At 44.2% G+C, this 24,651-nt stretch overlaps 1 protein-coding gene across 18 annotated transcripts in view; it reads left to right on the forward strand.

Annotated features, from left to right (window-relative positions):
• The window catches only part of LOC147465581 (uncharacterized), a 54,492-nt gene that overhangs the window by 8,929 nt on the left and 20,912 nt on the right, over positions 1-24,651 (forward strand). For 8 of the 18 annotated variants that reach the window (XM_086520651.1, XM_086520647.1, XM_086520629.1 and 5 more), the window contains 2 exons: positions 15,018-15,078; positions 15,957-16,035. In XM_086520651.1, the coding sequence (XP_086376777.1) occupies positions 15,018-15,078; positions 15,957-16,035 (140 nt within the window). Of the gene's footprint in view, positions 1-15,017; positions 15,163-15,956; positions 16,036-24,651 lie in introns of all 18 variants that reach the window. The other 10 variants (XR_015189263.1, XM_086520702.1, XM_086520682.1 and 7 more) reach the window with 2 other exon arrangements.

Raw genomic sequence — 24,651 nt, forward strand, 5'->3', positions numbered from 1 at the left:
CTAGCTGCAACCTGCATGTGGCCCGAACTGAACTATCCTTTGGAAACTTAGAACGCTGCATCTTACCCAAAATACAGCCTTCACAAACATGTTTGACAGGTGCTTCAAGAGGCGGCAAAGAAGCAACCATATGAGATTTCTGCAAACGCAGCAAACTGGAAAAATTCAGATGACCAAAACGTGCATGCCAAAGTTTTGCATCTGAAATAGCCCTTGAATCTGTAACAACATTTGCAAAATTTTTTGTCCACACTTGTCATACAAAGTGAGCTTATACAGCCCACGGCACAAAAGGCCAGATGCAACAATTTCATCACCAAAACTGAGATCATGAACTGTACATCTGTCATCCACAAATTTGACTACAAGTCCAAGTCTAGCAAGTGCGGATACAGACAAGAGATTCTTCTTGATCCCAGGTTCATAAAGTGTATCAACAAGTGCGAAAGAACTGCCAATATCAACAGTAAGCACAATCTTTCCAACTCCCTGAACTGGATAAGAGGCGTTGTTGGCACAAGTGACAGAATTCCCATGAGGGACAGACTCGAGAGAGGTAAACAATTCACGATGTGAGGGAATGTGCTTTGTAGCAGCACTATCGAAATACCACACATGTGAATCTGTAGCAACTGACAAGCATGCATCATGGACAGCAGGATTGTAAGTGCACTCTGGGCTAAAAGCCCATTCTGCATCAACATCAGCATTACAGTCTCCTTTCACAGAAGACTCAACAATGGCTGCATTTGTAGTGGAACCAGCATTTGCAGTGGAACCACCCTCTTTCTTCTTAGCCTGTTTGGCCTTCAACTTAGGACACGACTTGATCAAGTGATCATTAGCTTTACAATAATGGCAACGCAACTTCTTTTTGCCCTTGTCACCAGAATTGCCCGACGAAATGCTGCTAGCAGAAGCATTAGAAACAGAAGTTTTACCACTCGCAACAGAACCATAAGAAGTGGTTGCATTGCTGTTACCACCCTTTCTTTGAGAAGAAATAAAAGCCTGCTTAATTGCACGCTGTCTAGTCCTGTTTTTTCTGGAAAGTGACTCTTGCAACAACAATGTGCATAATGCATCAAACTTGACAACTTCTGGATTTCCTTTGGTCATAACTCTCCAAGTACTAGCAAAAGTCTGGTAAGAATCTAGTAAGAATCTAGTAAGGCATCAGGAATAGTCTGCACAAGGGAACTGTCTGAAATGACTTCTCCTTTAGAAATAAGTTGCTCATTGATATCCTTGACACTAGCAAGGAAAGTGTCCACCAGCCAAAATATCCCAAGCCTGTTTTGCAGATTTTGCTGAACGGATGTGAGGAACAATGGTGCGCTTCACAGACAACTCAATCAATGCATGAGCCTACGCATCCTTAACATCCCAACGAGCTTGTTCTGCCGTAGGCAAAACAACTCTAACAGCAGCAATCCTTGCAGCAAGACCTGCAACATCCTCAACATCGCCTACATCCTCAGAACCAGGACGTACATCAATGCCTGCACAATATTCCAGACGCCCTTTGACACAAGAACGTGTTGCATCATATAAGCCCACATAGGGTAATTGTCCCCATCCAACCTGTCCTCAACAGCAAACATCTTGAACACATCTGTGTTGTTGTTGTCAGCCATGGTAAATGCTGCACCTGATGTGAAAACTGCCCGAAAATAGGAGAAATGGAGCGGGAACAACACGTGCTATATAGCACAAACCGTAGAAGACTGTAAGGCACCTGATATGCAAAAAACAACACTAATAGAAATTCTGTACAAAATGACGAAATTGCGTGTGTAGACCTGCCTGTAGTGGAAACGGAGGCCGAAATGAGCCCGAATCAAAAAATCTGAGCAGACTAAGCTCTACGAGCTTACTCGAAATATTTGTCGACCTGCGAACGCTCGCCAAAGCTCACTGAAATCGGAGAAAGTGAGTAGGCGTGTGCTGGAGCAGTTGGCGACTAAGCCCGGGAGGATGCAACCTGCTCTGATACCAATTGTTGGAATTAGGGTTGCAGAGAAACGCACAGCTTGGAGAAGACGAAGGAAGCTCTAGGCACACAATAGAGAGTGTGTTACTTAGTGTGCAATGGAAAGATAGATAGCCCTAGAGTGATGGATGTATATACAATGGTCGGGGGAAAAAACCTCCTAAAGAGGGAAAAAATGCCCCAGCGGTCCTAGTGTGTTCACACACATCACTACCACATGTATATGGTAACAAAGCCGAAAGGCATTACCAAAAATTTATAAAGTCGGTTGTGCGAAAGGCAGTCTTATGGACATCCTTAGGGGCTATGTGTATTTGATGATACCCGCTCTTTAAGTCAATGCGACTAAAGATGCTTGCACCTTGTAGCTTATCAAAAATATCATTCAATGCGAGGAATCGGAAAGCGATTCTTGATAGTGATCTTGTTTCGAGATCGATAGTCTATGCACGTTTGAAATGTGCTGGCTTTCTTCTGCACCGGTATGACTGGAGAGTAGTAAGGCGAAGTACTCGGTCGTACTAGACCTTTTTCCAGAAGCTCGTTGACTTGCTTCAAAATTTTCTCTTGCTGAGGAAGACTTACCCTGTAAGGGGGTTGGTTCAGGGGAGAGCTACCCGATATGAGATCAATTTGATGATCTTTCGAATGTTCCGGAGGTAGCTTGTCCGGCATAGTATCCATGAAACAATCTTTATACTTTTCAAGAAACTGAAAACGTTCAATTTCGAGAGTAGAGAGCGAACTCTCCTTAGTTTTATCTTTTTCTCGTGGGAAAATCAAGTAGGCAGAAACACACTTCTTTATTTCCTTTTTAATGGAGATATGGCTTACAATAGGGAATAGTCGATCTCTTGCATCAACCAAAATTTTCTACATAATCTGGTACTGGTTGCATATGGTAGTGCCATGGCATACCCAAGATGATATCACATCCCTTGATGGGTGGCATAAAAAATGGTTCGCGGTCCTTGTACTCGATAATTCGAAGATTGAGCTGTCCTTGCAGAGGAGTTGCATTGGTGGTCAACTCCTCGAATGCCAATCTGGAAGTGACTGGAGTTCCAAGCTGAGCCCGTGTGAGGCCAAGCGTTCTGCAATTTCCAGTGAGATGAATTGTTCGTCAATTCAGGGTTGTAAAGGATCAACACCCGCTTGTTATTCACGGATCCCTAGCCTTTACGGAGCTGGCGCTTCCCTTTTTTGGTTTCTGTATTCCCTTGCATATCAAGAATAAAATTCAAGCTTGGTGGAGCGGGTTCCTTCTTCGATTGTTCCTTCTTCGAAGATGCTTGTTCTTGCCGTTGCTGCCGAACAGGGCAGTCATGCTTCATGTGTCCTTTCTTACCACAGTCGAAGCACCTTCCTTGCTCTTTGAAGGTCTATACTTGATTCGACATGAGATACTTGAGCCATTTGTCGGTACCCTCTGGCTTCTTAGGCTGATCTGCCTCCTCTGGGGGATGCTTTTTGCTTTGGTCGTCATGGTTATCATAAACTGTTCTTTGCCTTCGCACAGTACGTGCTATGTTCCATCTGTCTGAGGGTACCAATGGAATGTAGATCCTCGACAATATTGCCGACTCCATCATCCATTGAAGGGTGTCATGTGGGTACACCTTCATACTCTTCCGAAGCGGTGGTTGAAGGCCTGCTTAGAACTTTTGTATCTTTTCCCCATCGGAAATCTTCATGAAACACGTAACTTTCAAAAGAACCGACCAAAACTAGTAAACATAAGCAGTGACTTTCTCATGTTCCTTTTGGGCGAGCCAGTCCCATTCCTTTGGAATGTCCTTCTCGAAGTCAAACAAAAGAAATTGTTCTCAAAATTCAGCTTTAAATTGAGCCCACGTTCTAGCTTGGGTACCTTCTATAACAAACTTGGGCACCCGAAGTCTAGAATCTGTCGCAACACGAGAGAGGGATTCACTTATAACACTTCACATAATTAAATCACAGTTTAGTTGAGTCGACACAGCCTGGCGTAGTTCCGTGTCAAGAGAGATTGGCCCCAAATCCTGGCGCTCCTTTAGGCATTTCTTTTTGTATTGCAAGTACAATTTTGCCATGGCTCCCTTCTGCTCTCCGGCTCGTCAGCTCTGTCACATCTAACTCTATGTGCACATGGACAAGCTATCCCAGTTCTAGGGTTCAGGTTAGCCTAAGAAGTATTTTGGCACCCTTGTGAGACTGTGCGCAGGCCGTTCATGTCCAGGCACTTAGAATAGTTGCATATCCTCTGATTGCACACAACACGATCATTAGCATGAGATTCAATACCCATCATGAGCATTTTCCAGAGCATAGAACCCTTTTTGCCAAAGTACACATTTTTCACTTATTTATTAAAAGTGACTTTTGTTGGAAAGTAAGTAGGGCAATTTGCTAAGGAACTATAAAAGAAAATCATTGGGCACTCAGTACAAGCAGAAGAAGCAGGGACACAGAAAGGGCAGGCACCACAGCAAACCGGTAGGCAGCCTCACGCTCCCAAGCGTTTTCAGCATCAGCAGTTCAGTGTTTTCAGCCCACAGCCACCAGCGTTTCAGTTTTCAGCCCTTAGCTTCGCTGGACCGCAACTCCCCATTGCAATTCCTCGCCGCATTGACCAACTAGAAGTAGATCAGCCTGGTGTTTTCAGTTTTCAGCCAAGACAGCCAGCGTTTTGCAATTCCAGCCCAGATCAGCCAGCATTTTGCATTCTCAGCCCTTGCACGACTCGGCGGTTGCAGATCAGCCCCGCAGTACCGCCACAGTAGTAGATCCATAGCAGAGCATCTAGCGTTTTCAGTTTTCAGTCTTGACACCGTCGTCATCGACACCATCGTCATCGTCATCACAGATCCCTAGCTTGATGCCGACACCTTCGTCATCGTCATCGCAGATCCCTATCTTGACGACGACACCTTCGTCGCCATCGTCGCAGATCCCGGACTTGACGACGACACCATCGTCGTCATCATTATAGTCTCCATCGTCCATAGTCACATGGGGATGAGGACGGGTCTCGGGGACGTGACGGGTTCTATACTAGACAACACTAGGAGCACAAGATTGCAAAGAAAAAGTGGGGTTTGCACTCATTAATACCAAAATATAACATGCGGTAAGAACGCGGCGAGCACGTGCCGCACATGTTGACGTGATGATCAATCATCATACTCAAAGGGGAAAAAGTAATGATGTACAAGTGAAGAGTGGATTAGAAGAGTCTGGTGAGAGACATTGGCATATAGCTCAAGACTCTGAAAAGCCTAGAAAACAAGTGTGGGGTCCCCGGCTCGCTTGCAAGTGTCACCGGGGACCCGCGTCCTGGGACGCGTCCCCTCTGCGACCCATGTGAGGGACCGTCCCCGTCGCGTCTCCCTGTCCCGTCCCGCGTCCCCCGTTCCGTCCGTACCAAAAAGGTCCACGTCCCCGGGTCCTCTGTTTCTATGCCATCGTCGTCGACATTGTCATCATCAAGTTCACAGCATCCCGACCATTTGTACCAGATTTGTGCAATCCATAGCATAGACCTCTCTCGCCATAGAGAGGGGGGCCCTTGGAGGGGGTTTGAGAACCGCTTGGTGTCGTATCTCTCTCTCTCTCTCTCTCTCTCTCTCTCTCTCTCTCTCATTCTCAGTCCTATCATTGAGAGTAGCATTCACTTTGTTTGCGATCATTGCACTTGCACTCTCTCTCTAAGGAGAACGAAAGGCTCTCCCTTCTGTTAGTAAAAGGAACCCTTGAGCATAGTTCGGAGCACTCATCCTGAGCACCATCAACGTTCACTTCTCCTGCACCTTACATTGGTATCAAAGCTCCTTGGCAGTGTGCTGTATCACTCAAGAAAAGAACCACATAATTTTTTTTGCTTGTTGCAGTCGCACGTAACCCAAGTCCACTTGGGCGTGTCGATTCCTATTCGTGTTTTTGAAGAGTGGCAGGTAACCGAAGAAAGAAGGGCTTGTCCAGCCTCCCCTTCTTTCTCTTTTCACTCATTGAGAGCGGACCGTGCACTTAGCGACTGGCTAATCGACGTGAGGTGGGATAAAGCAACTTTGGTGTGAGCACAAGGCCACCATGGGGTGCACCCGCAGGGAAGGGTCGAGCTCGGGTAAGAGAAAAGCCTTCTCAAACACCAATTGTAAGCTAAGAACCCATGTCTTTCAAGAACCCAAGTACCTCAAGAATTCAAGTCCCTCAAGAACCCAAGTATCCAAGGTCTCAGTGTATGGTCATCACCTGAAGGGGAATGGATACTTTGCGTGAAGGTGATGAGAGTAGAGTTGGAGAAGAAGAAGTTTCTACCCCAAGAGGATTGTCCTCCGATCCTCCCCCATCCCCATCTACGCCACGGATTGCACCAAATCCTATGGAGGCTTTGGTCAAGTCAATGATGGACATGATGCTACAACAAGAGGCGCAACGTGCCGCGAGGGATCGCGACCGCGAAGAAAGAAGGGCAGCTATGGAGCTTGAGCGCGAGCAAGCGCGCGAAGCTCAATGCATGCGCGCGAAGCTCAACGTATAGCGACCGACGACATAAAGGCGACTATGGAGCTTGAGCGCGAGCAAGCGCGCAAAGCTCTATGCATAGCGGCCAAAGAAAAGTGAGCGGCTATGGAATTAGAGCGTGAGGCTTAAAGAAACCAACACATGCAAGAGTTGGTCCTACATGTACTCACCTCGAAATCCGAGCCACTCAAGGACATAGGCGATTCATCAGGTAGCACAAGTAGAGATGCAGATTCCAAGAACACAGTCACTGAGAAGTTGACGTTCAGTAAGTATGACGGTAAGATGGATGCTAATGTTATTCATTCATGGTTGCATCAATTTAATGCTTACTTTGCGACAACTAAGAAAATTGGGAGTAGCAAAGTTTTGACGGCAGCCATGTATCTTGCCGATGATGCCATTAATTGGTATCAAGCGTGGCAAGAGGCGGAGTTGGCCGCGCACCTAAAGGAAGCCGAGGAAGGCGTGCCCCTTTCTTTCAATTGGGCTGACTTTCAAGACAAGCTCAAGGCGCGGTTCATGCCACCTCAATACCTAGCGCGGTCGAAAGAAGATCGGCGTAACCTCAAGCAAAATGGTACTCCAATTATGTCTTTTCCTAACCGGGTTTTGCAGCTCGACACCCAATTACGCAAACCGGATGAAGAGCGCAAAGAGGCATTCCTTTTCGGATTGGACGATTATATTAAGTTTGATGTCGAAGTCCTCGACCCAATAGATCTCAACAAGGCGGTAGCAATTGCTCTTGCACAGGAGATGAAGCACAACAAAGACCTTAGCATTGTAAAGATATTTCTTTTGGCGAAGCCTTAAAGCAGACATTGATCAATATGTCAGGTAATGCTTGGTTTGCCAAAAAGTAAAGTATGATCAGCATAAGACGTTGGGTTACTCCAACCTTTACCTGTGCCTGATCAACCTTGGGAGAGTATTGCCATGGATTTTATTATGGATCTCCCAAAGACTAAAACTGGAAATGATGCGATTTGGACTATTGTGGATAGATTTAGCAAGCAAACCCACTTTATTCCAGTTAAGAAAACAATCAAAGCAGACCATATGGCTAGAATTTTTCTAGCACAGATCTTTAAGCATCATGGGCTGCCCAAGTCTATTGTGAGTGATCGAGATCCTCGGATGACAGGCAACTTTTGGCGTGCCTTGTTTGATAACCTTGACACAAAGTTGAATTTTTCTTTTGCATATCATCCTCAAACAGATGGGTAGAGTGAGATCGCTAATTCCACAGTATTGGATATGTTGAAATCTTATGTGTCAGAAAGACAGTCTCACTGGGAGAAGTATTTGCCCCTTGTTGAGTACACGTATAACAATACCGTGCATTCGTTTACAGGGAAAGCACCTTTTGAGATTCTCTATGGTAAGCCTTTGCTTCCACCGATCCTTGTCACCAAGGATAAGATTTTCGCAGTAGACGAGTTTGTCCGGGATTTGGACACTGCCTACGGGCAAGTTAAGAGATCAATTTTGCGCTCTCAAGAAAAACATAAGAAAGCTGCAGACAAGCACAGAAGGAATATGGACTTAACAGTCGGTCAATTAGTCTTACTCAAGTTTGAAAAGGCAAGACTAAAGAAATAAGCGACTCATAAAGGGAAAGTGGTAAAACTTTCCAATCGCTATTATGGGCCGTTTAAGATAATTGACCAAGTGAACGATGTGACGTTTTGATTAGACTTACCATCTAATTGGAAGATCCACAATGCTTTCCATGTTAGTTTACTACGGCCATATGTGGGACCGCCTCCAAGTCAGCCTATTGTTGAGGTACCTCCTGAGGTTGAGGAAACGGAAGAAATACTCCAACCAGAGCATATCATTTATCATCAGGAGCGGCCACTTAAGTCGGGGAAGATTACACGAAAGTATTTGGTAAAGTTTAAGAATTATTCTACTCTAGATGCTCAGTGGATGACCGACTAGGAATTAGCATCCTATCTCGAGATTCTGGAAGTTATGTACAAGCACTACAGCTGAGGACAACTGTTTAGAAGCCAGAGGGATGTTGCTGAATGGACTATTTTCTTATTTTCTCGAGTAATTTCTTGAAATTAGGATATTTAAAGATGTGCACTTGAATCGTAAGGTTAGGAACTGTAGATCTACTGGAATTATTAAAAGCTATCAGGAACGAACAACTCTGATGCGTCATATGATGGGTGACATTAAGCATCGCGAAGGGGTTTTACCGTTAGTTTAGTAGGAGAGACTGGAAAACGAATATTCGTGATGCGTCACGTAATGGGGTGACAGGAGCATCGAAAAGGGAATATCTCGTTGGTCTGACAGGAAACCCGAACTGGAAAGAGGAATACGCGTAAAGACGCAAGCACAAGAATAAAGATGGGTTCTGAGAAGCTTTTCTTAAAAAGCAGAATATTTTAACGAGTTTTCGAGAAGAGCAGACGCTTTCCCGCGAGGAATCTATATCTGCATTGCATTTGTGCATGTGGTTGCATCCAGGGACGCCTGGGAAGTGCTGTGAAAGGCATTGTTTTTAACTTATAAGGTTTTATTGAGTTTTTGGGCAGGTTCATATCAATTTAAAAATATGCCGGCCGCCCACTTATTAAGTGGGTGGCCACTTAGAAAATAAAGCAACAAAACCAACGAACGAATTCTCTCTCCCTATTTCCGATAGAACATCCAAAAATAAATAAATAAATAAAAATCCGCCGCGATCTCTACGCGGCAAGCCTCTGCTCAGCTATTCCTGCTGTGGCCAAGGAGCTATAAAAGCACCACATGCCCTCACTCACAGGAGGAGTTGCCAGCGCTAGCAAGAGAAGACTCAAGCCGTCAGAAGACGCAAGAGATCGCGAGATTGCGAAGCACGGAAGTCGCTTTTCCTGCGCAAGAGCGACAGGTATCTATTGTGGATTCGCCATACGAATTGTTGTCCCGTGTTTGTGTGTTTTTGCAGGTACTTCATTGCGAAGGAGAAGCGGGAAGGCTCCGGCCTACGCTTGGGAATTTCGGGAACGGAATTTGGAAATTGTCTGCGGAGTCTCGACTCCGAGTACAGACGGAAAAAGGATTGAGAGCTTGTCTTTCGGATTTCCCTTACGAGAAGGAACGACCATCGAGTCAGAGAAATAGAACGGAGGGGTTTTCTCCGGTTTTTGTGCTTGTAAAAAGATTCTTCCTAGTAAAGGATTCTCTTAAAGGGGGGGGGGAGGGGGGACCAGCCCATCTTCTGGTACCAAACATTGTGTCGAACTTCTCCCTCAACTCTGTTTAGTTAAAAGATTATTTATTTCCATCGTGTGCGCTCCCGTTTGTGACAATCCGAATTCAACAGATACCAGATTTGCAGATTTCAGCCCCTAGCGTTTTCAGATTTCAGCTTGTCTCGTCGTCGTCGACATCGTCGGCAAGTCCATTGCATTCAGACGATTGTACGAGATTTGTGCAATCAATAGCATAGACCTCTCTCGCCATAGAGAGAGGGGCCCTTGGAGGAGGGTTTGACAACTTTTCTGGTGTCGTATTCTTTTCTCTTTATCTCTGAGTCTCATCACCTTCATTCACAGTGTTTACCACTTTGTTGTGATCATTTGCGCTCTCTCACTAAAGGAACGGAAGGCTCTCCCTTCCGTTAGTAAAAGGAACCCTTGAGCACAGTTCAAAGCACTCATCTTAAGCAAAGCTCAACATTCACAACCGTTGCACCTTACAAACGGTTTGACACTCCGTCATTTTGTTCATCTGCATTGCATGCACATTCACTTAGGGAGAATAGTATTTTTTCACTTTACATGGAATGGGTACGAAATGGTTTTAGGAATTTTCCTCCTCTGAGATTCTTAAAGAAGGTGGACCCATGACCATAGACGCAGTTGGAGCATTGAAGCCGCAACATATCATTTTGTGCCGCTTTCGGCGCGACCCAAAGAAGCAAGCATTGCAAACCTTCATGAAGTTCAACTATCGCATGACCCACGCATCAGAGTGGGCTGGCAAAGAGTTCTTCGCAGGATTCTAGGAGTTGTTGGCGCACTCTCTCGACGCCCTACAGCTCGATACCGGTACCTCACTTTAAAAAGGAGGGGATGTCACGTGTACATCTAACCCTATGTGCATGTGGACAAGCTATCCCAATTCTAGGGTTGAGGTTAGCCTAGGAAGTGTTTTGGCGCCCTTGTGAGCCTGTGCGTAAGCCGTGCATGTCCAGACACTTAGAATAGTTGCATATCCTGTGATTGCACATAGCATGATCATTAGCATGACATTCAATACCCATCATGAGCATTTTCCAGAGCATAGAACCCTTTTTGCGAAAGTACATATTTTTCACTTGTTTATTAATAAGTGACTTTTGTTGGAAAAGTAAGGCAATTTGCTAAGGAACTATAAAAGAAAACCATTGGGCACTCAATACAAGCAGAAGAAGTAGGGACACAAAAAGGGCAGGCACCCGTAGGCTCCCCAACGTTTTCTCAGGAGTTCAGCATTTCGGTTTTCAGCCCTTAGCTTCGCTAGACCGCAACTCCTCGTTGCAGTTCCTCGCTGCATTGACCAACTAGCAATAGATCAGCGTGGCGTTTTCAGTTTTCAGCCAAGACAGCCGGTGTTTTGCAATTCCAGCCCAGATCAGCCAGTGTTTTGCATTCTCAGCCCTTGCACGACTTGGCGGTTGCAGATCAGCCTCACAGTACCGCTATAGTAGCAGATCCATAGCAGAGCATCTAGCGTTTTAGCCATGACGCTGTCGTCATCGACACCATCTTCATTGTCATCGTAGTCCTTATCTTGAGGACGACACCTTCGTCATTGTCATCGTAGATCCCCGTCTTGATGACGACACCTTCGTCGCGATCGTGGCAGATCTCGGACTTGACGACGACACCATCTTCATCATCGTCATAGTCTTCATTGTCGTCGACATTGTCATCATCAAATCAAGTTCACAACATCCAGACCATTGTACCAGATTTGTGCAATCCATAGCATAGACCTCTCTTGCCATAGAGAGGGGGGCCGGGGCCCTTGGATGGGGTTTGAGAATCGCTTGCTGTCGTCTCTTTCTCTCTCTCTCTCTCTCACACACACACACACACACACACACACACACACACACACACATTCTCAGTCCTCTCATTCATAGTAGCATTCACTTTGTTTGTGATCATTGCACTTGCACTCACTTTTTAAGAACTACAGAAGGCTCTCCCTTTTGTAAGTAAAAGGAACCCTTGAGCACAATCGGAGCACTCATCCTAAGCACTATCAACATTCACTTCCGTTGCACCTTACATCTAAATGAGCCAGAGGGGAGCCCAGGGTCTTATTTAAAGGCCCTTGGCCTTGGAAAAGCAGTTTACATAAAAAGCTTGAAGTCCAAAAGCATCTGGTGCCAAATTCATAAGTTTTGGAACAACTTATTAGGTGTTCCCCTCGGCATTTGTCTATTAATTGGCATGCCATGTCAACAAATTTGTGACACCTTCCAGAATCTTGGCTAACCACTAGTTGCTTGCTGTCTCCTTGAGCGCATCTCAACATGACGCAACTTGGATTTTTCGGTGAAGTTCTTGTTGGCAAAAGCAACTTCAAACTGCCTAATGAAAGATAGTGCCTCGGAGATATCTCTCCTTCCTGTGTAGTTGTCAAACTAACACATCGTTGCCACCGGATTTGAAAACCCGCATCTAACCACCAGTTGCTTGCTGTCTCCTTGAGATGCATCCCAACATGACGGAACTTGGATTTTTCAGTGAAGTTCTTGTTGGCAAAAGCAACTTCATACTGCCTGAGAAAGTTCTTTTTCTTGGCCCTTGCTTCTATAAGGCCGTTTATCTTGATTTGAGCTCCCTTGTGCGCTTCTACACCTCTTTCCGCATCATCCTCCTGCGGGTTGCTACCACCGACAAGACTTTCTTGACGCCCATTGGCGTCTGTTCCTTGTGGCTTCTTGATTCCATCCAAAACCTTTTGGACAGCTGGCAGCGAAATAAGTTGCTGCAATCTGCAAATTGGACTCGTACTTGTTGAAGTTCGTCTTCATCGGTTTTTCCGTGGCTCATCATGGTTCTTTTCGTTCCTTCCCGGAATCGACCTCCTTTGCAGAGAAAGAGAGGAATCTGAGCTCTGATACCACTGACAAACGGGAGCGCACACGAATAATCAACCAGCTGAAAATAGATAAACTTTCAACTAAAAGAGTCGAGGAAGAAGATCGACAGACTATTTGGGACCAGAAGATGGACTGGTCTCCCCCCTTAAAGAGAATCTTTATTAGGGAGAATCTTTTTACAATCACAAGAACTGGAGAAAACCCCTCCGTTCTAATTCTGAGACTCGATGGTCGTTCCTTCCCGTAAGGGAAATGCAAGAGACGAGCTCTCAAACCTCTTTCCGTTTGTACTCAGAGCCGAGGCTCCGCAGACAATTTCCAAATTCTGTTCTCGGAATTCCCAAGCGTAGGTCGAGGCCTTCTCTTCTTCTTCTTTGCGATGGAGTACTTGCAGAAAACACACACACAAGGCAACAACTCGTAGAACATGTACGCAAGCTTCACTTGTCGCTCCTTGCACGGAAAAAAGACCTCCGTGCTCTGTAGTCTTGCGATCACTTGCGTCTTCTCGAGGCAGAGTCTCTTCTAGGCAGTGCCGACAAATTTGTGTGCCAAAGGAGAAATCGCTGGTTGTTTATATTGGTACTGGGGGCCGACATGAATAGTCGGTGGCTATCCAGCAAGAATAGGTGGAGTGGAAGAGGGCGCTAGAAAAACAAGAGGGAGAGAGATAAGGTTGGCGGTAGCTTGTAGAGAGAGAGAGAGAGAGTAGCGCTGGTTATATTCAGCGTAAGAAGATACGTGGGTCTATGTTTGAGAAGCCCTTCCTTTAATTTAAGTGGGCGGCCGGTCACTTGTTTAAATAAGTATGAACCCGGACAAAACTCAATAAAACTAAGCGAGTTGAAACTTGATGCTATGCAATCATATTCTAAGCGTCCCCGGATGCAGTTCTCAGGCACAGATGCAATGCAAACACAGATTCCTCGTGGGAAAGCATTCGCTCTTCTCGAAAAACACTTAAAAATATTTCGTTTTTTAGAAAAAGCTTCTCAGAACCCATCTTTATTCTTGTGATTGCGTCTTTGCGCGTATTCCTTTTTCCAGTTGGGGTTTCCCTCCGTCACCCATCACATGATGCATCAGGAATATCCGTTTCCCGGTCTTTCCTACTGAACTAACGGTACAACCCCTTCCTGATGCTTAATGTCACCCATCGCGTGACACATCATGATTGTCCGGTCCTGATGGCTTTTATTTATTCTAGTAGATCTACAATTCCTAACCTTACAGTTCAAGTGCACACATTTGAATATCCTAATTTCAATTAAAAGAAATTACTGAGAAAAATGAGAAAATAGTCCATTTGGCAACACAAGAGGACATGTAAGGCCAGATGACCCCAATACAAGAGAAAGATGTGCAAGGAAAGGCCCGTGGGCTACATTCTAACAAGGGACTGAGTTGCCAAAGGCATTACCAGCCAAGTTGCTTAGTTGCTTGGGCTACCAACTTCAAATTGGCATAGTTACTTCATATAGTGAGCCACAACTATTTAAAGGCAACAAGCCAGTTGTTTGTAGGTTAGGTTTGGAGCGGCATTTCTTTGGGAGAGCTTCATTGTACTTATGCTAAATTTTTAATATAAAAAGAAAATTTTGTCAGTGCAAGGAAAGGCCCGTGGGCTACCAACTTCAAATTGGCATAGTTACTTCATATAGTGAGCCACAACTATTTAAAGGCAACAAGCCAGTTGTTTGTAGGTTAGGTTTGGAGCGGCATTTCTTTGGGAGAGCTTCATTGTACTTATGCTAAATTTTTAATATAAAAAGAAAATTTTGTCAGGGGTGTGTATTGAGGGGCCAACGACTGTGAGGAAAACTCTCCCTGTTTTATCACTTAGGATCTCTCTCCCACTCATTCTCCGCCATTCTCTCTATGTGTGTACTGAAAATTAAACGTAGCTCTTTTCCCCAGCCTCACTATTAGCACCAGCCGTTACAGAGGGTGGAGAAGAGGAGAGAGAATGAGAATGTCGACATGCCTTGGGGGGCAATGGCTGCAGTAGAAGAGAGAGACAATGCTTTGCTTAATTCCAATAGTGGGGCGCCTCCCCTACCTTATATAGGGGTGCTGTCAATATGCTCCCTCCCCCACCCCACCCCCCGAAAAAAAAAACTGCACTAGTTTCTCTTGGTTTTTGTTTGTTTACCTTGCTTGCTTGTATGCACCTTATTTCTTTTGTGTGTGATGCTTGTGCTTGTGGAGCTGCATGTGCTAGGGATGAGTGCGTTTTGCATGGCTGCTTGTGGTTGAGGTGAGTGTGCATGTATGTTTGCCATCTCTGTCTGTTTACTGCTTTTTTTTTTTCCCTCCTGCTTGATGGGTGATTTAGGTTTGGAATTGGTTTGGTGGTGTGGGCCGATGGGTGTCTTGGGGGGTTTTGTGCCTCGCTTTAAGATATATTGCTTCTGATTGCAGGTTGAAGAATGCCATAGCTCTGTTGATGGCCAGAGGCCATCTCTCTCTCGGATTTTTGGTGGTAGACTCTTCTTGCGGTGACGATGTCTCTTTGGTTGGGTGCGCCGTTGTAGGAGATATGGAGTTGGCTATTGTAGATTCTTTGGTGGAACTTTTGGCCTCCTCTCGACGTTTCAATTCTCCACTACTTTCTTCCCTCATTTGCTTGCTCCTAGCTTTTGTTGTATCACCTATCTTTTTTAACTTTGCATCACCGGTAGTTTTTCTCCTACAGTTTGTAATCATTGAATATCTCAGGTGTTTTTTCACTATCAGATCCGTTATCCTTGTATGCCTACGGGTTGATGTAATGCCTTGGGGCTTGTAATTTTGATTACGTCATACAAAAGGGTATCAAGCCCCACTTCTTTTGCGCGCGCGCACGCGCGCACACACACACACACACACACACACACACACACACACACACACACATATATATATATATATATATATATATATATATATATATAGAGAGAGAGAGAGAGAGAGAGAGAGAGAGAGAGAGAGAGAGAGAGAGAGAGAGAGAGAGGGGGGGGGGGAGAGGGAGAGATTTACATTTAAATTTTTTGAGCATCGAGGACTAACAAATTGCAATGCTGAAGCAATTGTCTCAGCTCACAATTTACAGAAAAAAAAAGGAACGATGATTAGTTATGTAGCCATGTGAGGCTATAACTAAATTATGTCTATGAAGCCATACTAGGCTGCAACAACAAATAGAAATAATGTTGATCAAGCTTTACTAGGCTATAGTTAAAATGAAAATTGAAATGAAAGACAAAACTCGAATAAAGTCAATTTTGTAAGACCAAAATGTTTTTGTATGTTGTTAGAAACACGTTCTAAATTTTTTTAGGCAATGGTTAATGAATCGATTGATTTCTTTTCCTGTGATAGGGACCAGTGCAGATGATCTCTTTCCATTGTTTGACAGATATGGGAAGGTGGTGGATATTTTCATTCCAAGGGATAGAAGGTTAGTACTTACATCTTCCATATGTTCCCATTTTGGGTCTATCCTTCGCATACTTTGACTTCTTTTCCAAGAAGCTTGTTTTATTTTTAAAAACTTAAAAAGTTAATGATTATTGGGCATGGCTTTCAAATTAAAAGGCATGCCCTTTTCCTATTTATAGACAACTTTGTCTCAAGAACCTGACATTGCACATGTTATGTCCAATGTCTATAAGCAAGCGTATTGTCGTATGGTTTACAAATCAAAGCAAATTTGATGGTCGAAAAAGGTTTTTTGTCTTCTTATTTAGAAAATCCAGATGATGTTACAAGGAATGAAATATATGGACATTTGCTTAAATGAGTCCCTTATCACTTTAAGGAGATAATAGCTTAGTCTTTAAGTTCTATGTTTTAGGCAAATGCTTGTGTTCCTTCATAAGAAATAACGTTAATGCACCTATGTTTGAGTGTCTTATTTGGCTATTTTTTTGGATTGGCCATTGTGTTAGAGTTTTATGTTCACCTTCCAGACGGTGTCACTCATGTCATGGCTTTTCTCATGTGCACTCAAGCCCTCCTGGTAGGGATTCTAGGCGCACAGGGTTTGCATCGGCATTTTATCAAATTTTTATTTTTTCCTTGTTTTTTGTATTTTTAATGCCGGGTATTTTTAGAGGTTTTGCCCGACCTTGCTTTGGCACACTAAATTAGTGTTGCTGCTGTCCATTATCTGGGCATCTTGTATCATTATGCCTCTACAATTATTCGTACACCCCTCTCTCTGTCACAAAGATGGAAGCATAAACGAACATTCAAATGAAAATCATAAGTTCAAGAGAACTGAAAGCTGAGAGAAAAGTTTGATACATCATTGGGGACCAGAAGACGGGTTGGTTCCCCCTCGTAAAGAGAATATCTTTATTACTAAGGGAGAATCTTTACAAGCACAGGAGCGGGGCAAACACCCGTCCTCAATTCTTTCTTGTTCTATTCTTTCTACTGACTGAGAAAGTGTACCCACTCGCTATTTGCTAAGAGGATTTCTCCTCTTCTGTGAGACCTTTCGGACGTTCTTAATTAGAAGTCTTATCTTTCAGAATAACCTTGGAAGCTCTCATAACGAGAGTCTTATCTTTCAAAAAAACTTCTCGGAAGCTCTCATAGAAGAGAGTCTATCGTCCGCTAACTAGTTTCCTTCACACCTAATCATTCCTGCAATAAACACAAGAGAGAAACACGCAAAATGCACACACATACGCTTGCTGTAATTTTCTGCACATAACCTGAAATTCTTACCTGTGCATGTTCTAATGCCAAAACGGAGGCCTTTTTTGTGATGGAATTGTATCAAACTTTGTGTATGCGTAGGATAAGTAGAGAAGATTGAAGTTCTACAAGGGCTCTACTAAAAACCGCCCTAATTGGGATGGTCAAGGGCTGAAAACAGAGAAATTATAGTCACTACACTGTAGGAAGAGAGTGTCTGCTGCAACTTCTCGCGACAAAAACTTCTCACGAAGGTGGCTATGATTGTGAGAACCCTTGTTCTAAACAATGGGAGCTCGGAGCTACCACATATGTCACAAGGGGCTGCTCTCAAGCTCTAATGGAGAGCTCCACCTCGTAGACATTTGGGGGGGGGGGGAGGGGGAGGGGGTGGGAGCAATGCCAACCTCAGAAGAGGGAGGTGTGCGGCTCTTAAATAGACAGGAGGGAGAGAAGGGGGTGCTAGAAGATGAGGGAAAGTGAGAGAGAGAGAGAGATTGCATGAGTAAGTGTGCCCTTCAACTTTTGAATTTTAAAAGTTCTTAAGTCACTTTAACAATGTGCAACTATTTTGCAAATGTTAACATGAATTCTTCCCATGTGAACATCAAAGGTTCTCGACACAATGCCGCACCGGCATTGCTCCTGCATAACGTGTTCACGCTTGTTCGGCCACTGGCCCTAGCACAAATAGTTAAAGCTAATGTAACTTGCTTATCCTAAGGCCTTATTAAAAATAATGAAGGCCTTCGGATTAGTGTTCTACCCCATCTCATTCTTGTGCTCGTACTGATGCACTTAGTTTTTCTGAGCCTAAAATTTGAGGCTACTGTCTACCCCTTTTCGAAGGCCTGATTTCCCAATCACTAAGACTTCAGGGTATTTCCTGCTAGGGTCTCCCTGAGGTGTTCTAGCGTGCATTTCGGCAACTAGTTCTATTTTGATGTGCACACAACTAATTAGAAAATTATTTCTAGTAGCAAGAAAATGTTTTGAATATGGAGAACAAGGACATATCGTTGCACGGTGCCCCAAGAAGGCACAAGAATGAAAACGGTTGACAAATTGGAAATAGAACGGGACAAGGAGATTCTTGTTCGAGGATAGATATTAGAAAATTATGGATCATTATTTTGCTTTATGAATAAAATAGAATTCTTTTGAAGATGATTTTGAATTTTGAATAAAATTAATGTTGTATGAAAGAACCTGCTATTTGTGAAGAGATAATGATGATGATTTTGGAGCAATAACAGCTCTTGAATGAACCTGAAGTGGAAGAGATACTCGTTTCGGAACAGATAGTGGAAAGAAAAGACAAAGGTAAAGTGAACGATGATTCTTAGTTAAAAACCATTCGGCATTGAATGCGAAATGGATGGAGGAGAAGGACCTAGCAAATACTCCTCATATTTGGAACTTTACCTTGACGCTTTTGGTCTAGCTTTGGCTATTCCAAGAGTTCCCGGAAGTCAGCCGCTCATTTGTCACAGATTACCTGGATGGAATAAAGTCATTGATTTCCCTTTGGACTTCAGGGATATTGATGTGCTGACAATATTGTGTTGGATGACTTTATGAAAGAAGTACTTGAAATGGGATCCCTAGAAATGATTACTCGCACACGACAATGCTTGAGTGGAATGATTGACAAAATGATTGCAGCATTTCGGTCTTGAAAATCGCTATAGACATGATCACAATAAGGATTAGTTAATTCAACATCAGTGAGGTCGGGGATGGATCCGAATGCGATTACTAAATACGTCGAGCAAGGGAAAAGGCAAGCTTTTCATTAAAGCTGTGAGCACTTGCACCCACTACTCACACACACTATAGCACCCCCAATGAACAAAAATCAGCCTCCACTCTCAAATTGGGCGCCTCCAGCTGGGAGGAGACTGCAAATTCGCTTGGAGCCGCCATGTGTCCCTTATGCGTCTATTGAGTTAATTTCCTAGTACCCACCAACTTATAAGTGTCGCGAGGGGCCTAAATGACTTTGAACTGAGCCTAGACACCCTTTTACTGCTCGGATTCTTGTGCCGATTGGCCCGACCAACTCGTGGTGGCCTGTCCTTTCCGATTGCGGGTGAAACTCTCGGCCGGCGGCCGTTTCACACTGGCCATACAATGTTCGACCATTTGCAACTTCAAAAAGAGGGTCCCAAAAATTAAACAAAAATCATCAGAAAGAAACCAACAACTCAAGTTAGCAATTGCCACGTCCTCGTGACACTTAGATCTGTTGAAATGTTATGTGTCAGATAATAAGGGTAAGTGGGAACAGTATTTGCCTATATGCTTGAGTATGCGTACAACAATATGATGCATTCGTCCACATGCAAGGCACCTTTTGATATTGTTGAAGGTGGAAAAAAAGGTTCCTCCCATTCTGCATACAAAGGATAAGATCTTTGAGGAAGATCGATATGTTGAGAACATGGATGAAATGTATAAGAAAATCCAAGTCGCCTTGGAGAAGAATCGGGCAAAGCAGAAAAGGGCTGTTGATTGTCATCGATGTGAATTGTTATTTTCACGTGGTGATTGGGTTCTATTGAGGTTTGAAAGGCAAGGTTAAAGAAGATGGAGGGCAAGGAATGGTTGTTTCCTAAGCTCAATATGCGTTACTATGGGCCTTTTCAAGTGCTTGATAAGATCAACGATGTTGCTTATAGGTTGAGATTGCCTGACACTTGGAAGATTCATAATGCGTTTCACGTGAGTCTTCTAAGACTCTTTGGGTGATGTGCCAGAAGATATGCCACAGGAGGATCAGCCAGAAGTTGATGAACTTGATGAGATTTTGATTCCTGAATAGATTTTGGCACATAAGGAAGAAAAGTTAAGGGACAGGGTTCAAGATGCTATTTGGTGAAGTTCAAGAACTATCCACCTATGGATGCAAAGTGGATGGAAGAGCATGAAGTGTCAGAGTCACCAAATATATTGCAACTCTACCTTGAGGCCTTTGGGTTACAACCTACATATGCCCCAACCCAACGTGTGCAAAGGAGGGTAATGACGGAGCTAACACATCAAATGTACATATGGATTTAGTGTAATAGAAGTGTGCATCGCTGTTCAAGTGTTAAAGGTATAATCTTCACTTCTATAGTAGATGGAAATGACAAAAGTATGAAGGTCTCATTCAATCATTTGTATCTATGTGTTATGAACTTTCTTGCGGGTATATGCGATGATAAAAAGGTGCTAACAATACAAGATCATCAATGGCATGTATATATGGCATGCAATCGAGGACGTTTCAGATTTCAAGAGGGGGGTATGTCACAAGGACGTGGCAATTGCTAACTTGAGTTGTTGTTTCTTTCTTATGATTTTTCTTTAATTTTTGGGTCGGGCCGACCGACAGTGGAATCCGAGCAGTAAAAGTATGTCTTGGCTCAGTTCAAAGTCATTTAGGCTCCCTCGCTACACTTATAAGTCGGTGGGTACTAGGAAATTAACTCAAAAGAGGCAAACTGGACACTTGGCGGCGTGTGAGCCATTCTCCAAGCACATCAACTGGGGGCGCCTATTTTTTAGAGAAAAGGTTGTTCTGGGCTGCCATCCTTCTCATTGTGACCTACAGAGTGTGTGAGTCGTTGGTGCAGGGGATGAAGCTTTAATGGAAAGCTTGCCTTCTCCCTTGTTGTCACAAATTGCTGACGTGTCAAGCCCTGAAGAATGGAGCCAACTTGCAGATCACGACCGAAGGGCCTAAACCCTAAGAAGAACAAGCAACAATAGAAGAAGAAGTCCTACCAACTTATGGACCCCGTCCGATGGGGCCCAAGTGACATAAAGGATTACAATAAAGCAGGACCCCCACACACACAAAGAAGGATTTGCGTAGCAGCTGATGACATGGTAGTTTTTCGGATTTTCTGTTGACAATGCTGACGTGGTAGATTTCCGCAAAACCCGTTGACAATGCTGACGCGGCAGTTGTACGGAATTCCGTAATTTACATTGGCATCTTTTTGGCATTGCTTTTGGACCATATGCTTTTGAGTTTGAAGGCTTTTCATATAAATTGCTTTTGGGCCTAGGGCCTTTAAATATGAGGCCATGGGCTCATTCTCTGTCATGCTTCCTGGAGAAGGTGCAGAGTTGGAGTACCGGCTTGTACTGAGTTGATGCAATATAAAGAAATACCGAAAGGGGCGCCAAGGTTTGGGGCCAATACTCTTTGGGATGGAATTCCGCCACTCCGTGTGCCTGGGAGACTATTTGCGCGGCATAATGCGCTATCACTTCCTGGGAGAAGGGGACCTTCAAGAGGAGTTCTATGCCCTCTTCCGGGGACATGCTTAAAGGGAGAGATACCCCAGAGATGAGCAACAAGCCAAGAATAAGGTCCTTATGGAACGACGTGAACAGACGGGAGTTTACCTCCTTAAACTGAACCGAAATCTGAGCCCATTCCTGCATTGTGGCTTCGCTGACTATGGAGGGGTTTAACTTGGCAGAGATAGAGTTTACTAGATTGTTTATTTGCGCAGGCTGCAATTGTGAAACGAATTCATAACCGTTCTCAGCGTTGGGCAATCGAAACAGCCCAGAACTTACGCTAAGGTCCTTAAGCAATCACTTAGCGGAAAAGGAAGTGATCAAGCGATGACAACCAGGGGGTGGGGCCGTGGGCTTGGAAGGAGCCATCTTTCAAAGAAAGCGCTTGTCGTCTCTCTCTCTTTCAGTTCAGTTGTTATTGAATTGCTAAAAGTCTCTCTCTCTTTCAGTTCAATTTGTTCTTTTCTATTGGTACGTGGTGCCCGTCTTGTGACAGTGGGATCAGAGCATCAAGCGTGTGCTTTTCTGAAAGCATACTAGTCCTACCAAAGAGCATACAGAGCAAGATCGCACTTTCAAAGTTCATTGGAAATTTTAGCTTCGTGCTCCGACCTCGGACTTATAAGCCACTCCCACCCTTACTTCATCGCGCATCGGGCGCGCTCTCGTCTTCACCGCTCATGTCTTACAGGGCATAAGCCAAAACGATCACTTGCAAGAGAAGGATCCAAGATTTGTTTCGAGCTGCTGTTTTTTTTTTCTCAGAGGCAGTGCCATGCACTAGTGGAAGTCTATAGCTACCAAGCCGCACACTCCAAGGACTTAGCAAGCTTTCAAGAAATTTTTTGCCCGAAGTTGTATGGTTTCTGTCATCTTCCTTCGGAGTGCAACTTCTGGCAGAGTAGGGTATCTTGAAATGCTTGCCATGGAAACCCTAGCAGATTATAACTTGAAATTTCTCGACATCTCTCAGTAGATGTCTCTTCACGAGTTGATGACCTTGGAGGTCCAATGCGATTAATGTCTTGGGACTACCATCGTTGTCATAGGAACACAGTCTGTCCAAGAGTTGATGGACGATGCTGTGGTTGTCTACGACCTTATGGAAGAAACCTAACCCTAATTTTTGACGCAGGTTTCAGGATGGAAAGTCAATCGACTTTTCGAGCTCGACTGATGTCGAGATTTCTTTTTAAGTTTGAGTTCTGTTTGAACTTGTTTAGTGATCATGTTTGAAATTTGTTTGAAATGGATGGTATCTGTTTTGAACCTGTCTCGGTGCCGATTTGAATTGTCTGACTCTAGCTTTAATTTTGGTTTCAATGATTGGTTATTTTTACTCCTGGTTGGGGTAGTTAGAAACAATGTTTGAGAATGCTTGTTCATACTCATGGCCCGAACCCTTGTGGTTATTTGCGGGGGGAGTATTGAATGATTGAAAAGTGTTGTTGTTACTCATGGCCCGGACCTTTGTGGTTATTTACGGGTGGAGTACTGTTGTTGTTACTCATAGCCCGGACCCTTGTGGTTATTTACGAGGGGAGTATTAAGAAGTCTAAGTAGTGGTTACTCTCAACACCTCCAAACGACGCAGGCTGCAGTCTGGGGGGCGTTTGGTTGTAAAAGGCCTCTATATCTCATGGCTCGAACCTTTTTTAGGTTATTTGCGGGAAAGGTGATGAGGGAATCGTTGAACAGCTCATGGCCCCGACCTGGATGGTTATTTGCGGGGGGAGTGTTCATCGGCGGCTTTATGTTTCTATGTCTTATAACATGCATATGTGAGCATTTGTGTTGCATTGTGATGTGCCAACCACTGAATATTCCTAATTGGATGAGATTGCCTGGGTATGTAATTTTAGTGCATAAGACACCTGTGGAAGATCAGTGCCGTTTGGGTGTGATGGCTAATTTTACTACGCCAGAATATCAAGAGTTCCGATCTAGACGAAAGGAGAAGCCAAGTCCTTGATCAAAAGAGCCGAAAGGAGAAGCTAACTCCTTAACAAAAAAACTAGAGCAAACGGATTGTCCCTTGGAATGTCCCTCATAAATTTTTTGAGCTAACTTGAGTTGTTTTGCAGATATGCTGTAATCGCGGACGATTACTTTCTTTCAAGAAGGGGGGATGTCACAAATTGCTGACGTGTCAAGTCTTGGAGAATGGAGCCAACTTGCAGATCATGGCCGAAGGGCCTAAACCCTAAGAAGAACAAGCAACAACAGAAGAAGTCCTAACAACTTATGGGACCGCGTCCGATGGGGCCCAAGTGACAAAATATTAAATAAAGTAGGACCCACACACACACAAAGAAGGATTTGCGTAGCAGTTGATGACATGGCAATTTTCTGGATTTTCCGTTGACAATGCAAACGTGGCAGATTTCCGCAAAACGCGTTGACAGTGTTGACATGGCAGTTGTACGGAATTCCGTGATTTACGTTGGCAGCTTTTTGGCATTGCTTTTGGACCAAATGCTTTTGAGTTTGAAGGCTTTTCATGTAAACTGCTTTTGGATCTAGGGCTTTTAAATATGAGGCCATGGGCTCATTCTCTGGCATTCTTCCTGGAGAAGGTGCAGAGTTTGGAGTACCGGCTTGTACCGAGTTGATGCAATATAAAGAAATACCGAAAGGGGCGCCAAGGTTTGGGGCCAATACTCTCTGGGGTGGAATTCCGCCACTCCGTGTCGCATGTCGTCTCTCTCTCTCTCTCTCTCTTTCAGTTCAATTGTTATTGAAGTGCTAAAAGTCTGTTCTTTTCTATTGGCACGTGGTGCCCGTCTTGTGATACTTGCACTATGTAGCACAGTGATTTCGCTCTCGCACACCTCTCTCCTCTATTGAATACAGAATCGTGATGCCTTGCTCGAGGGCTACTCATATGTATGTACAGTTATGTGAGTTCATTACGTATGTCGAGGCAAGAGCCTCTTGTCCAGGTACTGGATTAGCTAATTGGTATTCCCCCGCAGGTACAAGTGAATTCGGAGAGATTTCTCATGAGAAATCTCGTCCGATTCAGAGGGCAAGTAGGGCAACAGGTGTGGGAGTACGAGGGCTTGCTACG

Source organism: Adiantum capillus-veneris, chromosome 1 (assembly GCF_014529385.1).
Source record: "Adiantum capillus-veneris isolate H3 chromosome 1, ASM1452938v2, whole genome shotgun sequence".
Lineage (NCBI taxonomy): Eukaryota > Viridiplantae > Streptophyta > Polypodiopsida > Polypodiales > Pteridaceae > Adiantum > Adiantum capillus-veneris.